The 23,750-nt window shown below is 37.9% G+C and overlaps 1 protein-coding gene across 1 annotated transcript; it reads left to right on the forward strand.

The window, feature by feature from the left end:
• The first annotated feature begins 759 nt into the window (after positions 1-759).
• Positions 760-23,564, forward strand: pard6b (par-6 partitioning defective 6 homolog beta (C. elegans)). Its single transcript, XM_065286041.2, has 3 exons — positions 760-1,052; positions 2,996-3,218; positions 20,372-23,564. Exons 1-3 carry the CDS (start codon positions 990-992, stop codon positions 21,241-21,243), a joined length of 1,158 nt encoding a protein of 385 aa, XP_065142113.1. The 5' UTR covers positions 760-989; the 3' UTR covers positions 21,244-23,564.
• The last annotated feature ends 186 nt before the right edge of the window (positions 23,565-23,750 follow it).

A 23,750-nucleotide genomic window follows, 5' to 3' on the forward strand; every position in this document is an offset into this window, starting at 1 on the left:
TGGGAAGATGTTTAACTTTGATGCAGTTCCTTACTTCATAGGCGATATACATCATGAACAACTTAAACAATGGGTTACTCACATGGCTTATAGATTTAATTAATACATTGTACAATGTAGATCAAGCTGCACTGCACTTATATTATAATAAGATTTTAAATATACATTTACATAGATATACAATTATAATACGAATTATAAACATGACGTTTGTCAGAGAAGAAAGAATTTTTATTTTATTTCTCTCTCTTTTCTGTGTTATGATGATAAGGCTTAATACTATTTTGCCTTTACAATATGTTGTTGTGGTACCATAGTACAGTGATGGTCATCAGATGGTTATAGCATTTCATAGGAACTTACTTTGATATAGTTACATATTACATATTTATTGCACACATAAATTACATTATGCTACTAAATAATTAACGCATTTACATAATACTTCAAAGTATTTTAAAGTAATAAAGTATTAGTAAATTTTTAGGACAAGGCTTCCTGCAATAAAAAATTGTGGCCAGGTGGGGCGCACATGATAAGCGGCTTTTACGCTGTGTGAGTTTTCCTGGGTGCATGCAGCGTCACCGAAAGGATTCATGCGGCGCTGCGCAATCCAATTAGACTGTGATGTCATAGTACCGCGAGAGCAGTGGAGGGCTGTGTTTTCGAATCGCTCTCGCGGTATTTCTAAGTCATACTGATCGGTCTGCGAAACTCCACATGAACACGCCTTGCATCTGCGTGCATGTGAGTTTGAGAGGCAGAGCTGAGCTGGGGCAGAGTTTCGGAGCATGATCAGTTGACAGGCGTCGCCGTTGCTACTCGACTCGGATAACAACACAAGGGAAGGTACAGAGTTGTCGCGAGATACGAGCCCGTAACTGGATTAAGACTAGAAAAGCCTTTCGGACGGATCCGAGCTGAAGGCGGATGAGCGCAGCCCGCGGAAGGGCAAGTGTGTTTCTGTGGCTGGGTCCAGTTAGCGAAAGATGAACAAGAACCACCGAGTGCCGAGCAACCGAACTCTGAACGCAGTGGAGGTGAAGAGCAAGGTGCGTGCGGGCCAATTACTTTCATTAGTGTACCAAAGACACGCGAGTGTTAGCAAGAGATTTATCATTAGCTTTATGCGTTGATATGCGATTACACAGTTAACTTAACTTACATTGACAAGTTTTGTTAACCTCGAGTGAGGTTGATCAACCGTGACTTTGTAGGGTTTTAAGCTTTACGTTTTAAAGTCTATGTTTTGTGATTGTTTCTCTTGACAGGTGCTAACTAATCTCATTGTGTCAAATGCGTATTACTAAAATTATATATTCTTCAGTTATTATATAAGTAACAAAATAAAAGTATCAAAAGTAACCAGTGTTTTTGTCTCTTAGTCGTGTTTCTTAAGTCTTTCCTGATCCTAAAATTTATTTTCTCCCCTTCTGGTATGTACAAACAAACATAAGATCATAAATTTGTCTGGGATGACACACGAAGTCTTCCAAACGTCACAACAAGGCACGAGATAAAGTTTGAGGAAATTAAATATTGACTGTTCTCCACTATGTTTAATCAAACAACTTGGCGCATGTATGTAAAATCAAATGTATGCTAAACTAACTGTTTGTTATTAATTCCTGTGGTAGAGGTAGAGCATTGCGATAGGGGCGCAAAGGTCGTGGGTTCCAACCCCCAGAGAATACACATACTAATAAAATGTGTAGCCTGAATGAATTGCTTATATGAGTCGGCCAAATTCAGACATATAAATGTACAGGTGCTTCAAAAGCCACACATTAAACTATAAGGACTTTAGTTTAACAAACTCAAAATACTGATTTTGCCTCAAAACTTTGTGAGCTGTCCTCCTGTTTAGTATTCTGTGATTCCCAAAAGTGTTCTAGATAGACATCCTGGTCCCAAACTGATCTCCTGTTTGATTCTGTCAATGTTATTTTGTAGGTTGGGGAAACTTCAGAAACAAAATGTTTCTTCATTTTTTTGTGTTATCAATATAAACAAGGGTCTAGTCACACTCGCACTTCTAGTTCAATGATCTACAGGACTGCTATGTCATGGTCATCCCATGCAAAATGTCAGTTAACAAATCTTAATCTTTCCTTCCTATCACATTGTACTTCATTTCATAACTTATTGCACACAATGAAACAATCTGAGCAATCTAATCTAACCAGTTACCTATCATTTCTTGCCAGATCGGTTCTGGTTCATCAATAAGAATTTAGGTTTTACAATATTTACCGTTGCTGTTAGTCTATTTTAAGCATGTATTATGCTTTTTGACTTCCACGGTATTCAAAAGGTGAAATAATTAATTGTGTCAATCATTACAGTCAACAGCACTAGTTATGTATATAACCAAGCATATGATTACGGCTGGGTATCGATTCAGATTTTCCAGATCGATTCAATTTCGATTCACAAGCTGTCAAATCGATTCAATTTTCGATTCCGGTTCTCGGGGCAGTTTTTATACTCAATTCTCGATTCAACTCAATAAATATAGATTAAATACAAATACTATACTAATAAAAAGAACAGTGAACAGTAGGTTTCAAGTGGGTAATTAATTATTAAAATCGATGAAGCACCTGAAACCGCCATTTTAAGCACTGAATTAATGAATGACAGGCTTGCCTCTCGCTCCTTGGTAACCTCGCGCAAAGCAAAAAATAGGGTGACATCTAGTGAAGAAGACTAGTAATTCGGTTAACGTTAATCTTTCGTTCAATGTTTGCAGAAATAAATATGAAAGAAAAAAAATCGATTCTGCTCTTTGAGAATCGATTCTGAATCGACCACATTTAAAAAAAACGATTAATCGAAAAATCGATTTTTTTTTTGCCCAGCCCTACATATGATGTGTGTGTATAACACACTAATCATAAACAAAAAAAACAATCAATTTGTTAATCTGTACAGTCTATTGATTAGATCGATTTAATTTTATTGCTGATGTGTATTGGTGTCTGTTCCTCATTAGTTTGGAGCTGAATTCAGGCGATTCTCTTTGGACCGGTCCAAGCCGGGGCGCTTTGATGAATTTTATGGCTTGCTCCAGCATGTGCACCGGATCCCTAACGTGGACCTACTTGTGGGATACGCCGATGTTCACGGGGACCTGCTTCCAATCAACAATGATGACAACTACCATAAGGCTATCTCCGTGGCAGCGCCCCTGCTCCGCCTCTTTTTGCAGCGGAAAGGTGAGGGTTTTGTTTGAAGTGGGTCACTGGTCCCTTACAACCGGTCAAACTTCAACTCTGTATGACGCTTGTACAGAAATCTAGTCTTCCTCAAGTGTTTTAGATCAGTAGTTATATGGTCACAAGTGACAGGTTTTATACTGTGTCTGTATGTGTGACAGGAATTTGTAAAGACTAAAATGGTTGTTGAAATGCACAAAATTGTTTCAACTGATAACACGTGGGGGTAATGATTGTGTCTGGGAAGCTGTCAGACCAGAAGTGGTGGTTTTGTTTATATATCAATGCTATCAGGTTCAAATGAATGCTGAATTTAGCCTTAAGGTATATAAAAGAAAAACATTTAATATTCTGTAATAACCCGGCTCTCATTTCAAAAACTCTCATTTTTTATCAACTCTGTTGCTACTCACAGGCAATGCTTTTGCGATCACTGCAGGATATTGGGTATTCAGAATGAGACGACTGTTGCATGTTGATAGGTCTCATTTTGTTTTTGTCTCTTATTGATGTGGTGTGCTTCAGTTTGATTAAAGACTCTACAGTTCTCCATCCAAGGTATTTGGGAAGTTTGACAAGACATAGTTCATTGCATAATCTCCCTTGAGCTATTACTGCTGTGGCCAAGTGTTTCTTAATTTTGGTTGAAAGTCTTTTTGCTTAAAGTAGCGGTGTGAAGTTATATGCTTGCCTGGTGACGCATGGTCACAGATTTCTGTTCTGTGTGTTTTTGGTGTGTTTCTGTCCCAGTTAAGCATCCTGTCTGTGGGGTGCCCCATTCTAAGCTGTCTTAGCGTGCCATATGACCTATAGATGGTAAGCCACTTTGTTGTCGGAGATTACATGGGTCAATGCTTAACACCGCGTGGCCTGTGTTTCAATTACACGGTCGACGCTGGCGCCATGCTGTGACCTGTTGCAATGCCGGAGTTGGTGACTCGGAAGCACACATAAAGACCTGCCCACTTTCTGACCTCATGTATACATGAGGCTGCTCTGTGTATCCTAAGGCCCTGTTTTTCGTTTTTAAACAGCATTTTAAAATGAAAACAATACTCATCTATACTGACATTTTCGAAAAGATCTTCGTCCAGACTATACACGACCACAAACACATGAAATATGACCATTAACGCACACAAAAGTTAATTGCTCATGTAGGCTCCCATGTTATATATTGTCATTAGTGGCGAAAACGTTTATCGTTGTACTTATGTGCTTGTTTTGGGTTTTTGTGTCATAAACTGAAACAGCTGAAACTCTGCAAAGCCGTTAGCTATGTCTCCATGTTATTGTTTACACAGTCGTTGCAGCATTCATTTACGTCAAGGCCGAGCACCTACATGAGATTGTTGTATGTAGCCAATAAGATGCATTGCATTTTGTTGCAATGCGCATGCGTCGAACATCTGTGTACACATAAAAGTCAAATAAATTTGACATTCCAAGACTGTGCTTTCAACCGTGCGCATACTTTCGCATACACGTAAAAAACAGACTATACTTTTGGGCTTTAGTGTCTGGTCGATACTGTTGCACAACCCCAGAGTTTACAAACTAAAACAGGATCTACAGGGTTTACAGAAGTTCAGAGTAGTGTGTATGTCAGACCTAACTGTAAACGCACTAATATAAACATAGTTTAAATGTTACATGGTAAAGGATGCAGAAGTTTGTTTAAACGTGGTATGTTTCGTTGCCTACCTACAAAGGCAGTATCCTTCTATGGTAGTGTCCCCTAGTTAAAGTGGGGATCAACGGCATTTCATGCATTCTGACTTATTAACACTATTTAAGACTTGGTTTCCTCGTGCTAAACATAGGAAAAGTGTCAAAAAAGCAGTTGGACATGTAACCGAGTATTTCTCTGCCGAATGCACTTCGCCAGGGTTCGTACAAGTTTTTTCGATTACATGAACTGCTGACGTTTCAGGGGTAAGCTAAACTTATCACTTTTTATATGGGCACTTCCCACGAAAAACCACGCCCACATGTCCATCAGCGAGAGCGAGTTGCAAGTTATAGGCATCACTTCACGCGACAGCTTTGTTTGATATCAAACTTAACAATGGCACGAAAGAAGAAGTGTGTTTTTGGATTGAAGGAGAAGAAAGCCAGAATTATGGAAATTATGGATTTCGTTTGTTTATCAGGGGTAGCAGCAGAGTTTTAGCGTGAGTGTTTGTTTAACGCTGGATTTAATTGAAAAGTCCCATCTGGGTCATGAGTTATATGCAGTTAGTAAGACTTCTTTGTTATGTTGGAAATAGGCCCGTAAGTGCATATTATATAAACAACACGAACATGTAGTGAATCATAAGTTATACAGTCAGTGTTGCATAAAGTATTGACTCGGACTCACTCCTCCCGCAGTTCGTAACTCCTCCTTCCAAATCTTTTCGTACGTTATTGGAAAGACTCTGTAAAGCTAATCTGTCTTTTATAAATCTGATAAAACTAAAGACTCTTCGGAGATATGAAGGATGTACTACTCCATAGGTACTCCAGATTAACATCAGATAAGCAGAAACAGCATGTTGTGTTATGGACGCCATAAGTGACTTATTTAGCACTTCATAATACTTTTGACTTTGAATTTAACATTGGCACAAAATTGATGTTGACAATCTATAAACAATATATGTGAAACATAAAATACAGATCACACAAATATTAGAAAAATAGTTTTCAGCATTAATTGAAAAATATTTATAGTGATTTTTTCTTTTGACTTTATTTGCCATAATGGATGTATTTTTCAACTGAGACCTTTCCAAGCATTATTAAGTTGCCTTTTCCACATGGATACATACGATGTTAGTATTCGGGCCATATGAACATATCTGACAAGGCAGTGTTTTAAATCACATAAATGTCCCTAATATCAAGATAAAATTAAAGTAAAACAGGTTTTGTTTTGTGCAGCATCTGATTTCGTATAATGGGACTCATTCAGTGATCAGGATTAAAATAGCCTTTACCGTGATAGATGGGAGTAAACCAGGCGGATGGGGGTCGGTCTGAGACATTCTTGAGTGGTGCTCTGTGTCTGTGTTTGGAATTTTGGGTTTTGTTCTGTCCCAGCCTGTTTTGCATATTCAAGTGGCTTGACTTGAGTTCAGCTCACTGGATCATTAACCGGGCTGTTTCATAAAGTATAAATTGCATGTGTACACCAAAACACTGCACACCAAAAGGAATAGTTCACCTAAATATAATTCTCTAATTTATACACCCTCACGTTTACCTTTTTTTTTAGTTGAACACAAACGGGTTTTTGTTATAAAATGCCATCATGTTGTCTTCTTATGTGAGGGCTCATAACTATGCACCAGGGTGAGTAAATTCTGAGTGAATTTTCATATTTGGGTTAACTATTCCAATAAGTGTTTCTAGGAAGTCTAGACCACATAATACAAACACGATCGCCTTTCAGGTTAGCCACAATACGTCAGTCTTTTACTTGTTTACCTGTTGCCATGGCATCAGTGAAGAGCCCAAGCTGGTTAAGATGAATGACAGGATTGGAGCATGCTGGGATTGCTACATTTAAAACACACACAATATTAGCATACCTGACTGTTGTGGATAAGCGTTTGCTGTCTTAAAGGGTGTTGGCAGCTGCGTGTGCGTATTTGCATCATGTGTTTTCCTGATCAGACATCCTGCTCGCTCACTGGGTTTTTTTTTTGCTTTTACTCTGGGTCTCTGTTTATTTTTTGTCTAATTTACTCCTCTTCATTCTGTCATTCATTAGCGGCTGATTTTTCTCCTCCTCTCTTCTGGCACTCCTTCATCTCCTTGTGTTCTGCTGAACTTGTGTAATAGTGAAACTGAGCTTTGTCTCCGGTCACGCTAACATAATCATCAATGGTGCTTGTTAGGTTTGGGTTAGCAGCACAAAGGTCATGGGTTCGATCCCAGGGAGCACACAAACTGATTCATGTAGCCTATAGATGTAAATAAAACTAATATCACATATTTAAGCGAAAATTTATAACCTCACAGTGTACACTGTCTCTTGGATCACCTACAGCAAAATATTAATAATTCGTAAAAAAAATCCATGTCCATGAGTCCATGTCTGGTCATCTCGGATTTTGTTATGGACTTAAAAAGTAGGATCGGGCAATAATGTGTAAAAATAATCCACAAACATGAGTCCATTTTTGGTCATTTCGGATTTTGTCATGGACATAAAAATTAAGATCGGGCAATAATTTGTAAAAAAAAAAATTCCACGTCCATGAGTTCATGTCTGGTCATCTCGGATTTTGTTATGGACATAAAAATTAAGATCGGGCAATAATTTGTAAAAAAAAAAAAAAAATCCACGTCCATGAGTTCATGTCTGGTCATCTCGGATTTTGTTATGGACATAAAAATTAAGATCGGGCAATAATTTGAAAAAAAAATCTATGTCCATGACTCCATGTCTGGTCATCTCGGATTTTGTTAGGGACATAAACATTTGGATCGGGCAATAATTCGTAAAAAAATCCATGTCCATGACTCCATGTCTGGTCATCTCGGATTTTGTTAGGGACATAAAAATTTGGATCGAGCAATAATTCGTAAAAAAATCCATGTCCATGAGTCCATGTCTGGTCATCTCGGATTTTGTTATTGACATAAAAATAAGGATCGGGCAATAATTCGTAAAAAATATTCTGTGTCCATAAGTCCATGTCTGGTCATCTCGGATTTTGTTATGGACATAAAAATAAGGATTGGGCAATAATTTGTAAAAAAGAAGTCCATGTCCATCCATGGGTCCATATCTGGCAGTGATGCACGGGTCAATGTATAAACAACCCGCACCTAACCGACATTTTAAACTAACCCGCCCGCAACTTGGACCGCAAAAAAATAAAAAATAAATATTGTACCCCACCCGCTCCCTTGCCCACATTTTTTAAAAGTAGTAATTGTTAAAAATAGTTAATTGGCATTTTTATTTCAAATGGCCTGACCGGCCGCGACCCGAATATCGTAAAAAATATTTTTGACTCGTAACCGCGGGTGACCGCAGGCACCCGCTCATTTCGGATCAACCCGCGCATCACTGATATCTGGTTATCTCGGATTTTGTTATGGACATAAAAATAAGGATCGGGCAATAATTCGTATAAAATATTCCATGTCCATGAGTCCATATTTGGTCATCTCAGATTTTGTTATGGACATAAAAATAAGGATCGGGCAATAATTCGTATAAAATATTCCATGTCCATGAGTCCATATTTGGTCATCTCAGATTTTGTTATGGACATAAAAATAAGGATTGGGCAATAATTTGTAAAAAAAATCTATGTCCATGAGTCCATGTCTGGTCATCTCGGATTTTGTTATAGACATAAAAATTAGGATTGGCGTTTTTGGTAGTTTTGCATTAGGATACAAGTGTATGTTGTATTGGGATTGTTTTGTTATTTTCCTATGGCATTTGAGATCGATTGGACCTGAAAGTGAAGCATGATGTCAGACTTAACAAGCCTATTGTTTCTCTGCCTGATATAATATTGGGTAATGCCTATTTTTGGATAGTGTAGTGAATTTGATACTTCATAACAGAAGTGGTCATTGTATTATATGGTGATTTTCTCTTTCTGTTTGGAACTTTACAATGTTTCAAATTCATTTGTGTGTAATTTAAAACAGCCATCTACCTGTTTTTCAAACTCTACAAGTTCCCTTTGGAAGTTTCGCTTAAGTAATTGGTGACTAAAACTATTAACCTGCCTTCAGACTTTTATTTGCTTCTCGATTGAGTTTTATTGTCATTCATTACACATTATATCCATTCCTTTCATAGTTTTGTCATTGTGATTCTAGGAACCTCCCATTGACTCACCTGACGTGCAGGGGTGTGGTTGAGGAAAGCGTTTCTACGCGAGTTAAATAGTTTCATGCCGTAACACATGCTTTGAGGATCTGTTCACGCTGTCTCTTTCACTTCTCTGGCCCTTTATTCCCTGAAACCACAAATTTGTTTACTTTTCCATTCATTTCGTCAGCTGGCCGAATCAGGGAACAGGAGTGGGTCTGCGTTGTATTGATGCCAGTGACGTCTGCAGCTTTTATTGCGGTTTCAGCTTTAGGAGGAGTCGCTGTAATAAGGGAAAGGAATTCCAGGGTCAGGGAATGTCGCACTGAGACAGAAACATTCTGAAGAGTTGTTATGTCATCAAGAAGAACGGTTTGCCTAAAGCAAGGTGTCTTTTTAAAAGTCGCAGTGTTTACTTTTGCTCCAGACTGACTTCTTCATGCTCTTTAGTGCTGAACGACACCACAAAATTAGCATGCATACTTAAAGGGTGTGTGCTAGATTAAAGACACAAATAAAGTTGTATTTAATAACTATAGTAGACCATATTTGTAGTTCACTAACTGTGCAGCCCTATTTTAAAATCATTTGTCATGATCCTCGTTTTATAGCTAATGTCATTGTTATGACTGTATAACACATTGCTTAAAGCATAAGTGCACCTATTTCATTGCTAAAAACTAAATAATTTTGTGTATTTGGTATAATACAATGTGTTTGCAGGGTTTATGGTAAATTATGGTTACAAAAAGTTAATTAATACCAACGTTTCTGCATAAAGCTTTTGTCAAGGTAATACAGTAGGTTTACCTTGACAAAGGCTTTATGCCAAAACGTTTTCATATACATTTGGATTCATCCTTCCTGCCCTGCACCTCGGACGGAGTACATTTGTTTCTGTTTGGGTTATGGTTAAAAAACACATTATTTTCCACATACCGTACATTTTTGTAACTCCAGATTTCCCTCTTTTCCTGAAACGCACAGATTTGAAAAGCTCTGTGTCCCTGATTGGCCAGCTAATCTGTACATGTAATTGGCCTGAATACCTCTGACGTCAGCCGGAAATGTGACGCTCCTTGCCATGTTTGAAAGATTCCCTGTGCAATGCAATGCTAACAGGGGTTAACTTACAGGCTGTGAGTCCAAGCGGGAGGAATTATGATAATGTCGGTCTTCATTACGTCAACAGGCCCAGGAAGTAAACTGTTGCCTACAATCTGTGTGTTTGTTGTAGTCCAAGAAACATTAGTTGAACACTATTTTCATTATCGAATTTTATCGATTTATCAATTAACTCTGTTTTTCATATGCCATAACCTTTGTAGATGTACCGAAAGGCACAAACAAGACTTTGTGTAATACATTTTGTATTTATATGTTTACATTTAAAAAAATACTTTACACTGAAGCAGTAATGGTTATTGATCATTTATGTTGTTTTGAGCAAAAGAGTTTCTTACACTTATGAACAACAGGTGAGATATGGAAACCTGGAGTGGGGATTGAAATGATTTAACAGGGAAAATAATGGACACTACTCTCGCATACTTGGCTGGTTAAAGAGGGCAACCATGATCGGCCCACTGCTGTCCGTGAAGCGGAGAGGGAGTGGGGGAAATGAACCAACAGGGATGAAAGAGGGATGGAGGGTACGCTGTGTAGTGTTTCTGGGGGAAGGGGGCAGTTAGTCGCAGGATTGGGGAGGGCTCACACCGAACATTGTGTGGAATGTGGTCAGACTGTGATCACTTCTGCTGGTTAGATTAGAGAAGACAGCAAGGCTGCAGATGGGTGTAAGGAATGAAGCAGTCCAGAAACATGTACAAGTGTAGCGAGGGACCAGACAAGGAAAGAGGCGATGGAAAAAAATGGGAGGGGAAGAAGGTATTGTTTGTGGAAAAGCACTCTGCTATTATTCGTTTGTTGGGGTAAAACTTAGTGCAAGACCTGGTCTCTAGTTAGCCTGTTTGGGATAAAAGGCCAAATTAGTCATAAATTCTTAAAGTTTCTAGTCAACCTATGTTCAGACATATGAACACATATATAGTATACAGCAGGAGTGGGGAACCCTGGGTCCGGGAGGGCCACAGTCCTGCAGAGTTTAGTTCCAAGTATCAAACACACCTGAATTTCATTTCCAAGTGATCCTGAATACTTTAATTTGATTTTTCAGGTGTGTTTAATTAGGGTTGGAACAAAACTCTGCAGGACAGTGGCACTCCAGGACCAGGGTTCCCCACCCCTGGTATACAGTATCATTAATGATTATATATCAGTGATTTAGGTATTTTTGTAGCTCCATGTGTAGAGTGTTGTGTTAGCAATGCAAAGGTCACACATTCTTGATTTTTTGGTTTTGGTTTCTCATATTTTATTGATTGCAAATCTATTAGTCTCCATTGTACACTACTTTCACCAAAACACACCTACTTAGACAGGAAGAAATAGTTGTATTGTCATGTGTCATCTTTCATATAATTTGGCAAACCCAGCCCTAATGTATAACAGAAGAAGAATTCATTCATTCATTATTCATTAGCTTTGTCAAACGTTATTATGAATGCTAATGACTGTGACTTTCGTACTGTTTTATGATTCAGCTATGTATGATTAACCTAAGAGCAATAAAACACCAACCTGAACCGTGTCACCTTAAAGCACTTCACATTCCTGACAGTGTCAAGCAGATAAAGGTATGAGTTACCTGAAAGCTTCAAGCTGGGGAAGCTCGAGTAACAGGGTGTCCCATTAAGGATTATTTATGCACATAAAATGTCGTTTCTTCGATTCTCCCTTCTGTTCATCCTCAATAATTGGCATAAAGTCTGGTCCACTATGCAGCTTAATATGTATCAGGGAGGAAGTTATGCCAAACTCAGTGACTATTTTTGAGTCTGATAACCGGTTTCCAGGTGGATTGATAAAACCATGCTCTCAGAAACTGGCAATCAGATTAGAGCTTTTCATACTTTCATGCAATATGCATCAGTCATTCAGTGATCGCGCTGTGGGCAGGCCCTATTTACACCTGATATTAAGATGTGTTTTGGTCGATCGATTGGATCACAAGTGGACGAGAGAGACACATTCGCATTCATACCTGGTGTTTTAATCAATTTTTTTTTTTTTTTTGCCAGCCAGCAGCAGCATTTTTATGATTTTTACAAAAGTAAAATCATGCCTTTCAGATTTTTTTTTTTATATATATAAACATACAATATATCAAAGAAAAGAACAGACCCTCTGCTTTCAAACAAAACAATGGTTCTATTTTATCACCTCTCAAATACGGGTAGGTTTCTTCAAAAATGCAGAATTTAAAGCAAAAGGCTGAGATAATTGCATTTTTGTGAAAGACTTTTGAAAGAAATCCTATTTATAGCAATGATCAAAACATATGCTCCATCTGAACTGTTTGAGGTGAGCGGTTGCTTTCTGGTTGTATAATTTGGGCCATCTAGTGGATAATAGCAGTATTAATACTGATTGCCGGAAAACACGTCATTGGCAGGGAAATGTTTTCTCTTAAATGACGAGTTAACTTGTCAATGGCGAGGAAAGAGTTAAACATGAGCAGGAGAAATGACAAGTTTAAGTTGACACGCACTAATATCATGTGAAAGTACGGCTGCTTGTGTTGTTGTTAGTAAACATGTTGCACAACGTTTTGTACATTAATAGCTCGGAGTGTAGTCTTTTTTGTTTTTTATGTGTAAAAAACGAGCGTAAAGGCATGGTCTAACTCACAACCTTGCAAAGTATAGTTTATTTGATTCGTACACGACACACAAAATGCAATGCATCTCCTGGGCTACATACTACATTCTCCTGTAGGCGCATGAACGAACTGTCCGCACAATTTATGTGGGATTTAAACAATTCGGCGGTGCGTGTACAGTGTTTTATCTTCTGATGATGAACATTGCGTCGCGCACACTGTACGTAGATCCACGTGTACGTGTAAAAATGAACCACACTTTGGCCTTAAATGTAAGAGCTTTCTAAGATATCTAAGAGCAATTTCTGAATTACGCTCGTGAAACTTTCAGACGCTCGCAAAATGAAACACAAATAGTCTAAAGCAGGGGTCTCCAATCTTTTTGTGAGCAAGGGCTACCACAATGGATAAAACAATCTGAAGGACTACTTTTTGATAGTCTACTCAAAACATTTTTGTTTTAATTGGTTTTTATTTTATTTTACTTGTTGATGCGTTTTTTTAACATCCCAATCTAATATAAAAGATATATAATAAATAAATATTACAATTGATACTTAATAGAATGTTCTTTGGCGGGCACCTCACAGACTCTGTGCGGGCAATCTGGTGCCCACGGGCACCATGTTGGAGACCACTGATCTAAAGACCATGCTGAACATTCTGGCTTCATAGTCGGGGCCGAAGAAAAATTGTGCTTGGTACATCACACGTAAGTTCAATAGGCATTCTTTTGTGACTGCTCAAACACATCCGTCCACATGAATGCTTACTCCACAAAAGCAATCCAGTTAGATGCGTTTTGCGCTACCTGTGAATGTATTCGAAAGGGAACGAGCTCAAAACGTTTAACACCCCGTTTACACCTGTATTTAGCGTCAACAACTTGTTATCTGTTCGACCGCAAAACATCTTAATACCAGGTGTAAACAGGGCCTTGAGACAATGACCAACACAAACACAGGCCAAAGGAAACAAGCTCATCCCAGTTGAAGCAGCACATCTTGGATACCAAAGCGTTCATGAAAGCCCCTAAGAGACAATGACTATGAGAGAGAGGAGAGTGGGAGAGAAAACAATGAGCATTGTCAGCATGAATAAAATTGATGAATGCAGCAGTAGTGATGAGACCGGAGGAGTGATTCCACCCACATCCACTTATTAAACAAACACATCCTTAATAAATCTATTACGGTTTTACCCTTGGCCATAAGCATTATAAAGGTAATGACCCTTATGAGAACACTGCTGTGCTTTGCACCATAAAAGAATATTCCAGGTTAAATACAAGCCCTAACAAATACATTTCGGTGGCATTTGGCAGCAGCTGTAACATTTAATGACTTTAACTTGTAAAGATGAAGTTGAAAATGGGTTGGCAGTTAAACACTTGTAATGTAAGTGCTTAGAGTAAACGTAGTCTCAGCTTTAGTGCTGGTTGTTATCACCTGAATGTGCATTAAAATTGGCATTTTTTAACAAAAATAAGCTGAACAGCAGACTTTATACAATCACTGCATTACACTTTAGCAAAAGACAAATTGGCTTGCCGTATTGGTTTCATGCCAGCAAACAACACTGTAAAGTTTTTGCACTTAAAGGGAACCTATAACATTGCTTAAACAACGTTATTTTGTGTATTTGGTGTAATACAATGTGTTTGCGTGGTTTATGGTTAAAAACACATTATTTTCCACATACCGTACATTTTTGTTGCTCCAGATTTCCCTGCCTTCCTCAAATGCTCTGATTTGTTACAAAGCTCACCAATTGAAAAGCGCTTTGTCCCCGATTGGCCAGCTTACCAGAACGTTGTGATTGGCCTTAAAGGGACACTCCACTTTTTTTGAAAATATGCTTATTTTCCAGCTCCCCTAGAGTTAAACATTTGAATCTTACCGTTTTGGAATCCATTCAGCTGATCTTTGGGTCTGGCACTAGCACTTTTAGCATAGCTTAGCATAATCCATTGAATCTGATTAGACCATTAGCATTGCGCTAAAAAATAAACAAAGAGTTTTGATATTTTTCCTATTTAAAACTTGACTATTCTGCAGTACTAAGACCGACAGAAAATTAAAAGTTGAGATTTTCAAGGAATTTGCTGCTGTGACATGGCTGCAGCAGGTGTAAGCATCAGCCGAAAATAGTCCCCTGCTATTGAAAGTAACCAAGGGGACAATCCGTGTGTTTGTTGTAGTCCAAGAAAAGAGATTTAAGTTGGAAACGATAACTCGCGTCATTGTTTACTTTGGGATTTGTGCCTTTTGCATATCGTTAACATGTACTAATACACACTTACACACCAAAGGAAATGTAAAAACGTGAATCAGATAATTGGTGCTCTTTAAATTCTTAAGTATGACCAACTCAGATTTACAAGTCATTTCAAATAAAAAAAAATGTATAGTGATGTTATTTTTACTTAATTTTTAAGTTATAGCAACTCATCAAGATTAAAAAAATTAAGTTGATTATACTTAAAAATGTAAGTGCACTGTTTTTACAGTGTAGAGCAAAATGAAGTACTGTTATGATCTCCGTGTGGGCTTCAAACACTATGCCCTTGATCCTCATACTCATCTAACATTTTTCCAAGTGTGGCTTGTTCTCGAAGGCCTTTCCCATGTTAAACGCTCCCAGGCTTTGCACACATTCTCTGTTATCAGTGCATGTCTCATATTATCTCAGTAATTTTGCCGAAGTATGCACACAGCAAACCCAAAATAGCAGTACCTTTCAAGTTTTTCACCATTGAAAGCATTTTTATCCCATAAAGCTTTGCTCTTTCATTCTCCCCTCTCTCCCTTCCCCAATAAGCACTCACAAGCTCCCTCTCCACCCCCTCACCACTATTGCACCGTGACTGGAACGGGATGGCACACAGTCTCCACGTGGGAGACGTCCAGAATCTTAAAGCAGCAGAAATGTTTCACACATGCTGTCAGCAGCCGCTGGTCTGAATTATCTGGATGCATTTCTCTCGCTTTGTGGAGTCAGGCAGTAAATAAAAAGTTGCACAGTGGCCACATGCAAAATGAACCTGAATGAGACATTCACAAAAGTGTAACATGAGCCATGGCGGCATTCATATGGCTGCTGAATATTGGATGAGATGAGCCCTTATCTTAATTTGCATTGAGTAGAGACATGGCGTGCTTGTGCTATCTCTATTGTTTTCACAAACCTTGTAGGATGCTGCTCAGGATTATCCCTGTGTACTTTGTGAAAATTTTAATTAATTATGCCAACCTATAAAAAAATAACATGACGGCATCTTGAAATATTATTAGTGTGTGTTCAAATGAAGGTCATGTGCGTCTGGGATGGCATGAGGGTGAGTAAATTGTTTTCATATTTTGCTAAACTATTCCTTTTAAGATGACGCACACTAACTTTCAATGGGTGACATTGCAGACCAATCACACTAGTCATGCATCCTAATAACAGGAAGTGAGGTTTTTCGACCGCCTGGTGACCAGTGTTGTCTCACATTTCTATCACACTAAATTTTGAGCCTATTTTGCTTATAGCATCGAATACATATTTACTGTAGATGAAAGGGAGGTACTATCTTTGCTCCATTACTGAAAAGCATTCATGATATCAGATTGTATCAGGCAATCGCATTGCTCGGCCTGCATCTAATGCAGCCAATAGCGTGTGCTTAAATGAGGCCTGCATACCTGTGGGTTGGAGACATAGCATGTATGTTTTTGTATAATGAGAACACAGGACTGTCTCTAATAATGAGCCATTATGATCAGATTGGTTTCCATAGCGAGGGCATCAGGTTTCACAAAGAGCCAGCTATGCTTCATTGAAGAAGTGAGGTGATTGATGTTTGTCTGGTTATGCATATGTTGTTGTATATGTGTATCACAAGCTGCTTCGATATATACTAACCTCTAATCTAACAGAAAATGTTGGATGTGCCTGTATGGGTGGCCTTCAGGGACTTCCCATGATGCCCTTCAACATGACTATGAAGCCATTGTTAGGTTTGAATATAGAAGATAGCAGATAAGGAACAGAGGAACGCTGGAGGAGATGAAAAAAGATCTCCATACGTGCTTGCTTGACTGCTCAAGCAAACCTGTATAGCTAAGACTTGTGGATGCTGCATGCTAGTACTTAAATGCGTGTTTTTCAATTGAAGCCAATATGAGATTTTTTATGTCTGTAGGATTTAAAGGCATGTTGCCAGATTATTCAGATTTCGACATAGGCTATAACCTGAACATGCAGTCCTAACAAAACACAGCAATGAGGAACAAAAATAAAGGATCTTTGCTCTCATCATACAATTTAGTCTTGTGTGTGTGCATGCATGTGAAATGTGTTTGACCCATTTTGTCGTATAAATTTTTTTTTACATGGTGTCACTAGGTTTTTGCAATGACATGTTGTAATGATATAGCTAAATAATGCAATTAAAGTTTGTTAACTTTTACTAAAGCCAATTGCCTGTGATGCAAAACATTACTGGTTGGTTTGTAGTTTTAAATTCAATCTGATGCTTCCAATTCTGTCAAAATTTATTATCACAGTTTCACCCAATTTTGCAATCTCAATGCCACAGAAAGTAATTAAAGTTATGTTTCAGTGCATCACAGAAAACTGAAAGGTCATGTTTGCAAGACATAAAAGACACATAAACATGGCACAACATTGACCTTATAGGGCAAGCAGAGGTTCTGTCAACAGGCCCACAACACTCTCACACTGGCCCGGGACCAGTTAGTTATCCTTATTGGCTAGCCCTAAATACATTGTAATTTACAGGTACATTTAGCTTTATTCCTTCCTGGTTCATGTGATAAAAAAATCCATAAAAATGCATCGCATAAGTAATTCAAATCGTAATAACATAATTGCGATGTTAGTTATAATCTCATAAAATGGGTGGTTTTTGTCAATGATTACACTTCTCAGGTTAACCATTGTACTTATTCGGTTAATAAGAGACCTGTTGTGATTTTCAAGACCTAGAACTGCTTTAAACTTTCTAAACTCTTGTTCAACCACTTCCAGCATCCAGACGTATCTTCATCCATTTTTGTACTTTATTCTTTTTTGATCTCGAGTATGAATGCCTACGAGTATGAAGTTCAGGCTGTGATTAAGCCTCTGAGGAATTCATAAATGGCAGGAGAGAGAGAGAGGGGGAGAGAGATATTGAAAGAAGGCTTGGGTTTACAGTAGATTACACATTAGCTGAGGGGCGGAGGGAAACTAACAAGCAGGCATTCTCTGCTACGATATCCCCTGTAGGTCTCTTCTTACAAGGCTGTGGGAAACAAGAACAGAGAAACATGTTTGATATTGGCTATACAGGTTAATATTAAATAAGGTGTGCAGATAAAGAATATCAGATGTGTTGGAATATTCTAAGAAGGCATTACAATTTTTATGTGACAATTTCATCATACTTATATTTTTATTTCTTTAGTTAAAAGTAAATGCATGGTTTAAATTATATTTTAGTTTATAATTTATTCTAGCTTTATCTTGCACTTTTATCTTAAATATGTTTTATGTTATACTTTTAAATATTTTGAAGTAGAGTGGATCAGATTTCTTTTTAACGCAAGTTGTATTGTTTACATGAACATTTTGCATCTAGCAGACACTTTTATACAAAGCAACTTATAAAAAACAGGCCAATCTCAACATAAAACCAACTGTGACTTCACAGTCGAGATGTACACCCCAACATTAAAGGGGACAGAGAATGAAAAACCATTTTTACCTTGTCTTTGTTGAATAATGGTAGTCTACCCACATTCACAAACATACAAAAAGTGCTAGACATGCTAAACATCTCAGTCTCATAGAAATTCCTCTTTTAGAAATGTCAGCCAGAAAACGGCCTAATCTGAAAAACTGATGCTTATGACATCACAGGCATCTCACTGCCCCTCCACTTTAAAATAATTGGCTACATTTTTTGAGTGGCAGCAAAGTCAGCCAATCAGTAATGAGATTGCAAGTTAAGCCAGTAGGGGGAGCCAAATAGGTGCAAAAACACTTGTTTAAAATCCCTGACCCTAATAGAAGCTTCCTAAAAACCTCTCTCAAATAGCTCTAAGGCATTACAGACCCAAACAAAAACATTTTTGTCTACATGTCACATCACAGAACAAGGATAAATACCCCGTTCAATCATTCTATGTCACCTTTAAATTACACATTAAATTAAGAACAATGTTGCTACAATGCTAAAAACAAAGTTGTGACAGCTGAGTTAGCGCTACATGCTAATTAATGCTATAGCGTTTAGGCTGTAGTTCTTCTATTGACTTTACAGTTACATTTTGCAGGTCCATACTAAATAAAAACACAAACTTACCACTTCGAACGTCCATTACCAAACAATTAGTTGTTCCTCAAAATCTGTATTTTCATCTGAAACAAGCTCAAACATATAAAGTCTGTTTACTAATGTGAGCTACTGGCATGAGCTGCAGAGCAATCAGACCAGAGCTTAATATTATTATTCATGACCCTTCCATATAGGGCAAAAATAGACTATTTCATTCAAAGGACAAATTGTAAATGGACATGTGAAAACGTTTCTGGATAGTTTTTGCACTCAATAAAGTTACATAACTTAAATGTAGATATCAAAGAACAATTTAACAAATTATTTCAATGCATTCTTTGGCACCTTTAAAAAGACATTTGTGACCCTGGACCACAAAACCAGTGTTGAGTCACAAAGGTATATTTGTAGCAATAGCCAATGAATGATACATTAAATGGGTCGACATAACAGATTTTTCTCTTATGCCAAAAATCATTAGGATATTAAGTAAAGATCATGTTCCAGGAAGTAATTTTGTACATTTACTACCCTAAATATATCAAAAATCTATTTAGCATTAGTAATGTGTTGCTAAGGACTTCATTTGAATAACTTTAAACGTGATTTTCTCAATATTTACCCCTTTTAGATTCCAGATATTGGTTGTATCTCGGCCAAATATTGCCCTATCTTAACAAACCATATATCAGTAAAAAACAATGTTTATTTATTCAGCTTTGAGGTGATGTATACGTCTCGATTTCAAAGGTTTTGTGGTTCAGGGTCACATATAAGAAAAAGATGTAATAAAATAAATGCAGATTATTTAAAGCAGAAGTCAAACCATAGAAATTCATTTATTCTTAGTTCTCAGTTTGTGACAACAAACAAAAGATGTGTTGACAGTTAAACACTAACAGTGGAAAAATACTGAAATTGTGAATGCATTATTGTAGACACATACCTCAATTTGTAAAAACAAACAAAAACGTTTTTGTGGTAATTGACAACATAAAAATTGTGTGTCATGGAGGGCTTTTTTAAATTGCCATTATTTTATTGCTTATTTAATTTCACACTTGATGTCACAACCATTAAACATGTTTTGCCACTGTCTCATTCTACAAGAAAATTTGACATTATAAATGTGTATATGGTTAAACCCAATTTAGTCAACTTTAAGAAATAAACTAGGATTTGGTGTTCAACACTAAGTGAAGATAAAGCTATCAATTTTTAAGTGTCGTTGCCCAAAACAATCTTTAAATTAACATTCTCAATCTCTTTTCTTTTTACAGAGGAGGCAGATTACTCTGCATTCAGTACGGACACTGTGACCCGTAAGAAGACCCCAGCGGGGCTTGCTGCGGTACTCCTGCGTCCGGATGCCAACAAGAAAAAGCCTCCAGTCATCATCAGCCTGCCCAAAGACTTCCGCCCAGTTTCCTCCATCATCGATGTGGACATCCTCCCAGAAACACATCGTCGCGTCCGTCTGTATAAACACGGCCAGGAAAAACCACTAGGCTTCTACATACGCGATGGTTCCAGCGTGCGTGTCACGTCACAAGGCCTGGAGAAAGTACCGGGCATCTTCATTTCCCGCATGGTCCCCGGAGGCCTGGCGGAGAGCACGGGACTTTTGGCCGTCAACGATGAAGTGCTGGAGGTCAACGGCATCGAGGTGTCTGGAAAGTCCCTGGACCAAGTAACAGACATGATGATCGCTAACAGCCACAACCTCATTATAACCGTCAAACCGGCCAATCAGCGAAATAACGTGGTGCGGAGTAGTGGAGGCAAGGCCACGTCTGGCAGCTCAGGACGATCGTCTGACAGCAGTACTAGTTTCTACGGTTATTCAACACCAGCCTCCATGGCAATGACCCCATCCCATATTATCCAGAACTATGAACCAGATGAGGAGAGCGAAGATGAGGAGGATCTGGTGATTGAGGGGAACGGAGAGGCTAAATTCATTCCACCGGCGGTTGCTCGGGTGATGGCCAGCTCCAGCATGCCCAGCCTGCCCAGATATGAACCCCACCTTCATTTCAGACCCTCCAATGGTACCATGGCAATGAGCTCCAGCACGGGGTCTCTAAATGCCCGCGACAGGAGTTTGGAGAGACATAATTTAGAGGAAGAAGGCACAGTTATTACACTATAGATCCAATGTTCAAACACACTAATACTGTCACACATGCCACTACGCACACTTGTGTGCCATTACACGTTTTTGTATATTCGTGAGTATGGCACCAAGAGAGGATATAACCACAGGACCAGGTCATCACTATAATCAAATCCACAGAGAGCAGTGCCGAAAATAGCTGCTTCATGAGTAATAATGATCTGATGGAGTCGGAATGAATAAATGCAGATGTCTGCGGGGTGTTATGCGTATCACATGACGGAGTGCAGATTATTGGCATTGTATGAATCGTGACAATCTTCTTTGACTTTGACAACCACTCCCATATGAGCCACGTGGCTTTAGCATTGTGACATAGAACAAAGTATGGTGTCCCATCTTCTGTTGCTATGGTAACCCAGTAAAAGTTGGCGTTACCGCTCAACTTTAGAGGGAACATACTCTTCATCAACTCCTGTCTACAGCACTAACAAGCGGATTCAGAATGGTTTGCAAGGGAATCATGAACATTTTTGGAGGCTAGACGAATGTTTAGGATATTTTTTAAGTGTGATCGGACATTTCAGTAAGGTTGTAGACTGCTGCCTCTTAAGATATATTGTGTACATTATCTCAATTTTTTTTTAATCATAGCCAAAAATACAGAAGATTAATGTCATATTTTTCATATTGATATTTTTTTATTTGCATCACGTATTTCTTTATGACAAGGGCTATCTACCTGCTCTGTGGTTAAGTTGACCCATGTGACCTAAGGTTAGAGAACGCTCTCTGTTTTGAATACATTATGTTTTTATGCTGCACTCTGAAGTGGACACAGAGCTGTTTCATGTATGAAGAGTGTCTCTAACCCTTAAGTGTTGCAAGCGAATCATGGAGAAAAAAATGAATGTTTTTAATTGAATGCTCACAATGACTATAGAACATCTGCCAAAATGAATTTTAAGGGTGATGTGTGTGAATTGTATCTTTTGGGGGGCCACAATGCAACATCCACCTTCCACTCCACCAAGGGTGGACCTTTCTACTTGATCATTTTTATTTTTAGAACATGACCTCCTATATGAATGACAAACAGCATGATGTCCATCATCTTTATGAACAAAATTAAGCTTTCCTTTAAGTTACTATTACTATACACTGTAGGTACATACATGACCCTGCCTGTGAAACCCCACCTAAAGTCATTTTTGTGATTTACTAAAATCATCCTACATGAAGAACATTCTGTGAAAAATAACCTTGATATATTTAATATTGACTCCGTAAGGCCATGGCAAATATAGAAATCAATGTAAAATTAATGAGTGTGATCAAACTTTAATGCTCCTAATCTCATAATTAGATTATAAGACTTTAGCCTGGGTATCACACACAGGGTCACTTTTTGTCCTTATGCATATCACAAAGATATTTTTGTGCACACCACCTGTAAAATAAGCTTTAAAGATCTCAAAATTAGTGTTGACACATGCACTGAAGGAGAGATGTGCCTCACGCTGCGCCCTTACAGTTTAAACTGGATATTTAGCTGAAATAGCCTTTGAATATCTCTCTCAGTTTCTTAACACTGCTGTCTCACCCGCATATATAGATGAGGAGGATTGTAAACACTGGATGCTGTAAGCAGAGCGCATATCAACTCACTTCACATACATGTAGAGCTTCTTATGGCACTTACACTTTACATTAACATGTACATTACCTAAACCTGCTCTGAGTAGCACACTTATGTAGCTAAAATCATACAAATTTTATACAGATCATTCATTTTAAAGGTACAAGCGACATGTTGAATGGAGTCTTTAGCTGTGTTAATTTATTTTTAGTAACCACTACATTGGGATATGATTTGGGATTTTAACCACAAACGTTTTATTTATTTTCAGATAGACTCGATGTGTTTTTGTTTTGTTTCAGCAGACATACTAACCTCGTAATTTTTTATTATCTCCACATGGTGGTGTTTTATTTTTTTCATCCACTAGCATTTTTGTGTATTTTAATTCCTAAGCCTTTTTGGGACTGGAAATATGAAGAATATACCCTGCTATTTTCCAAACTGTGAATATCTTTAAATTTCTAAAGGAAAGTGTATATCTATGACCATCTGCTATAGGAGACCTAGAAATGGCCTTTATAGCTTTAACGTGTCAATTTCTCTTTTTGATAATGAGCTTGCCAGATGAATCTTAAGGTATAGATTTGTACTGAAAATTGTCAGTATTTTCTTAATAGTGCTACATGATATAAATTTGTTTCACGTAATGAAACTTTTCAAAGAATAAACACTATATTAAGACATAGCTGCACATGTATTATAGTTGAATCTTAGATGAAATAAACTAATATGTTGAAAAACATTGATGATGCTCCTTTCTTCAATTGCTTTATTGTTAGCCATGATGCATGTTATTTTTTGTGATAACTGTTGTGCGAAATATATATCGTAGAACCTAAATTAATATAATCCATGAGTTAAAATGGATTACAGGAGGAACTGTATATGCTAGATCAACAAA

The sequence above is a fragment of the Paramisgurnus dabryanus genome, chromosome 21 (genome assembly GCF_030506205.2).
Source record: "Paramisgurnus dabryanus chromosome 21, PD_genome_1.1, whole genome shotgun sequence".
Classification (NCBI taxonomy): Eukaryota; Metazoa; Chordata; class Actinopteri; order Cypriniformes; family Cobitidae; genus Paramisgurnus; species Paramisgurnus dabryanus.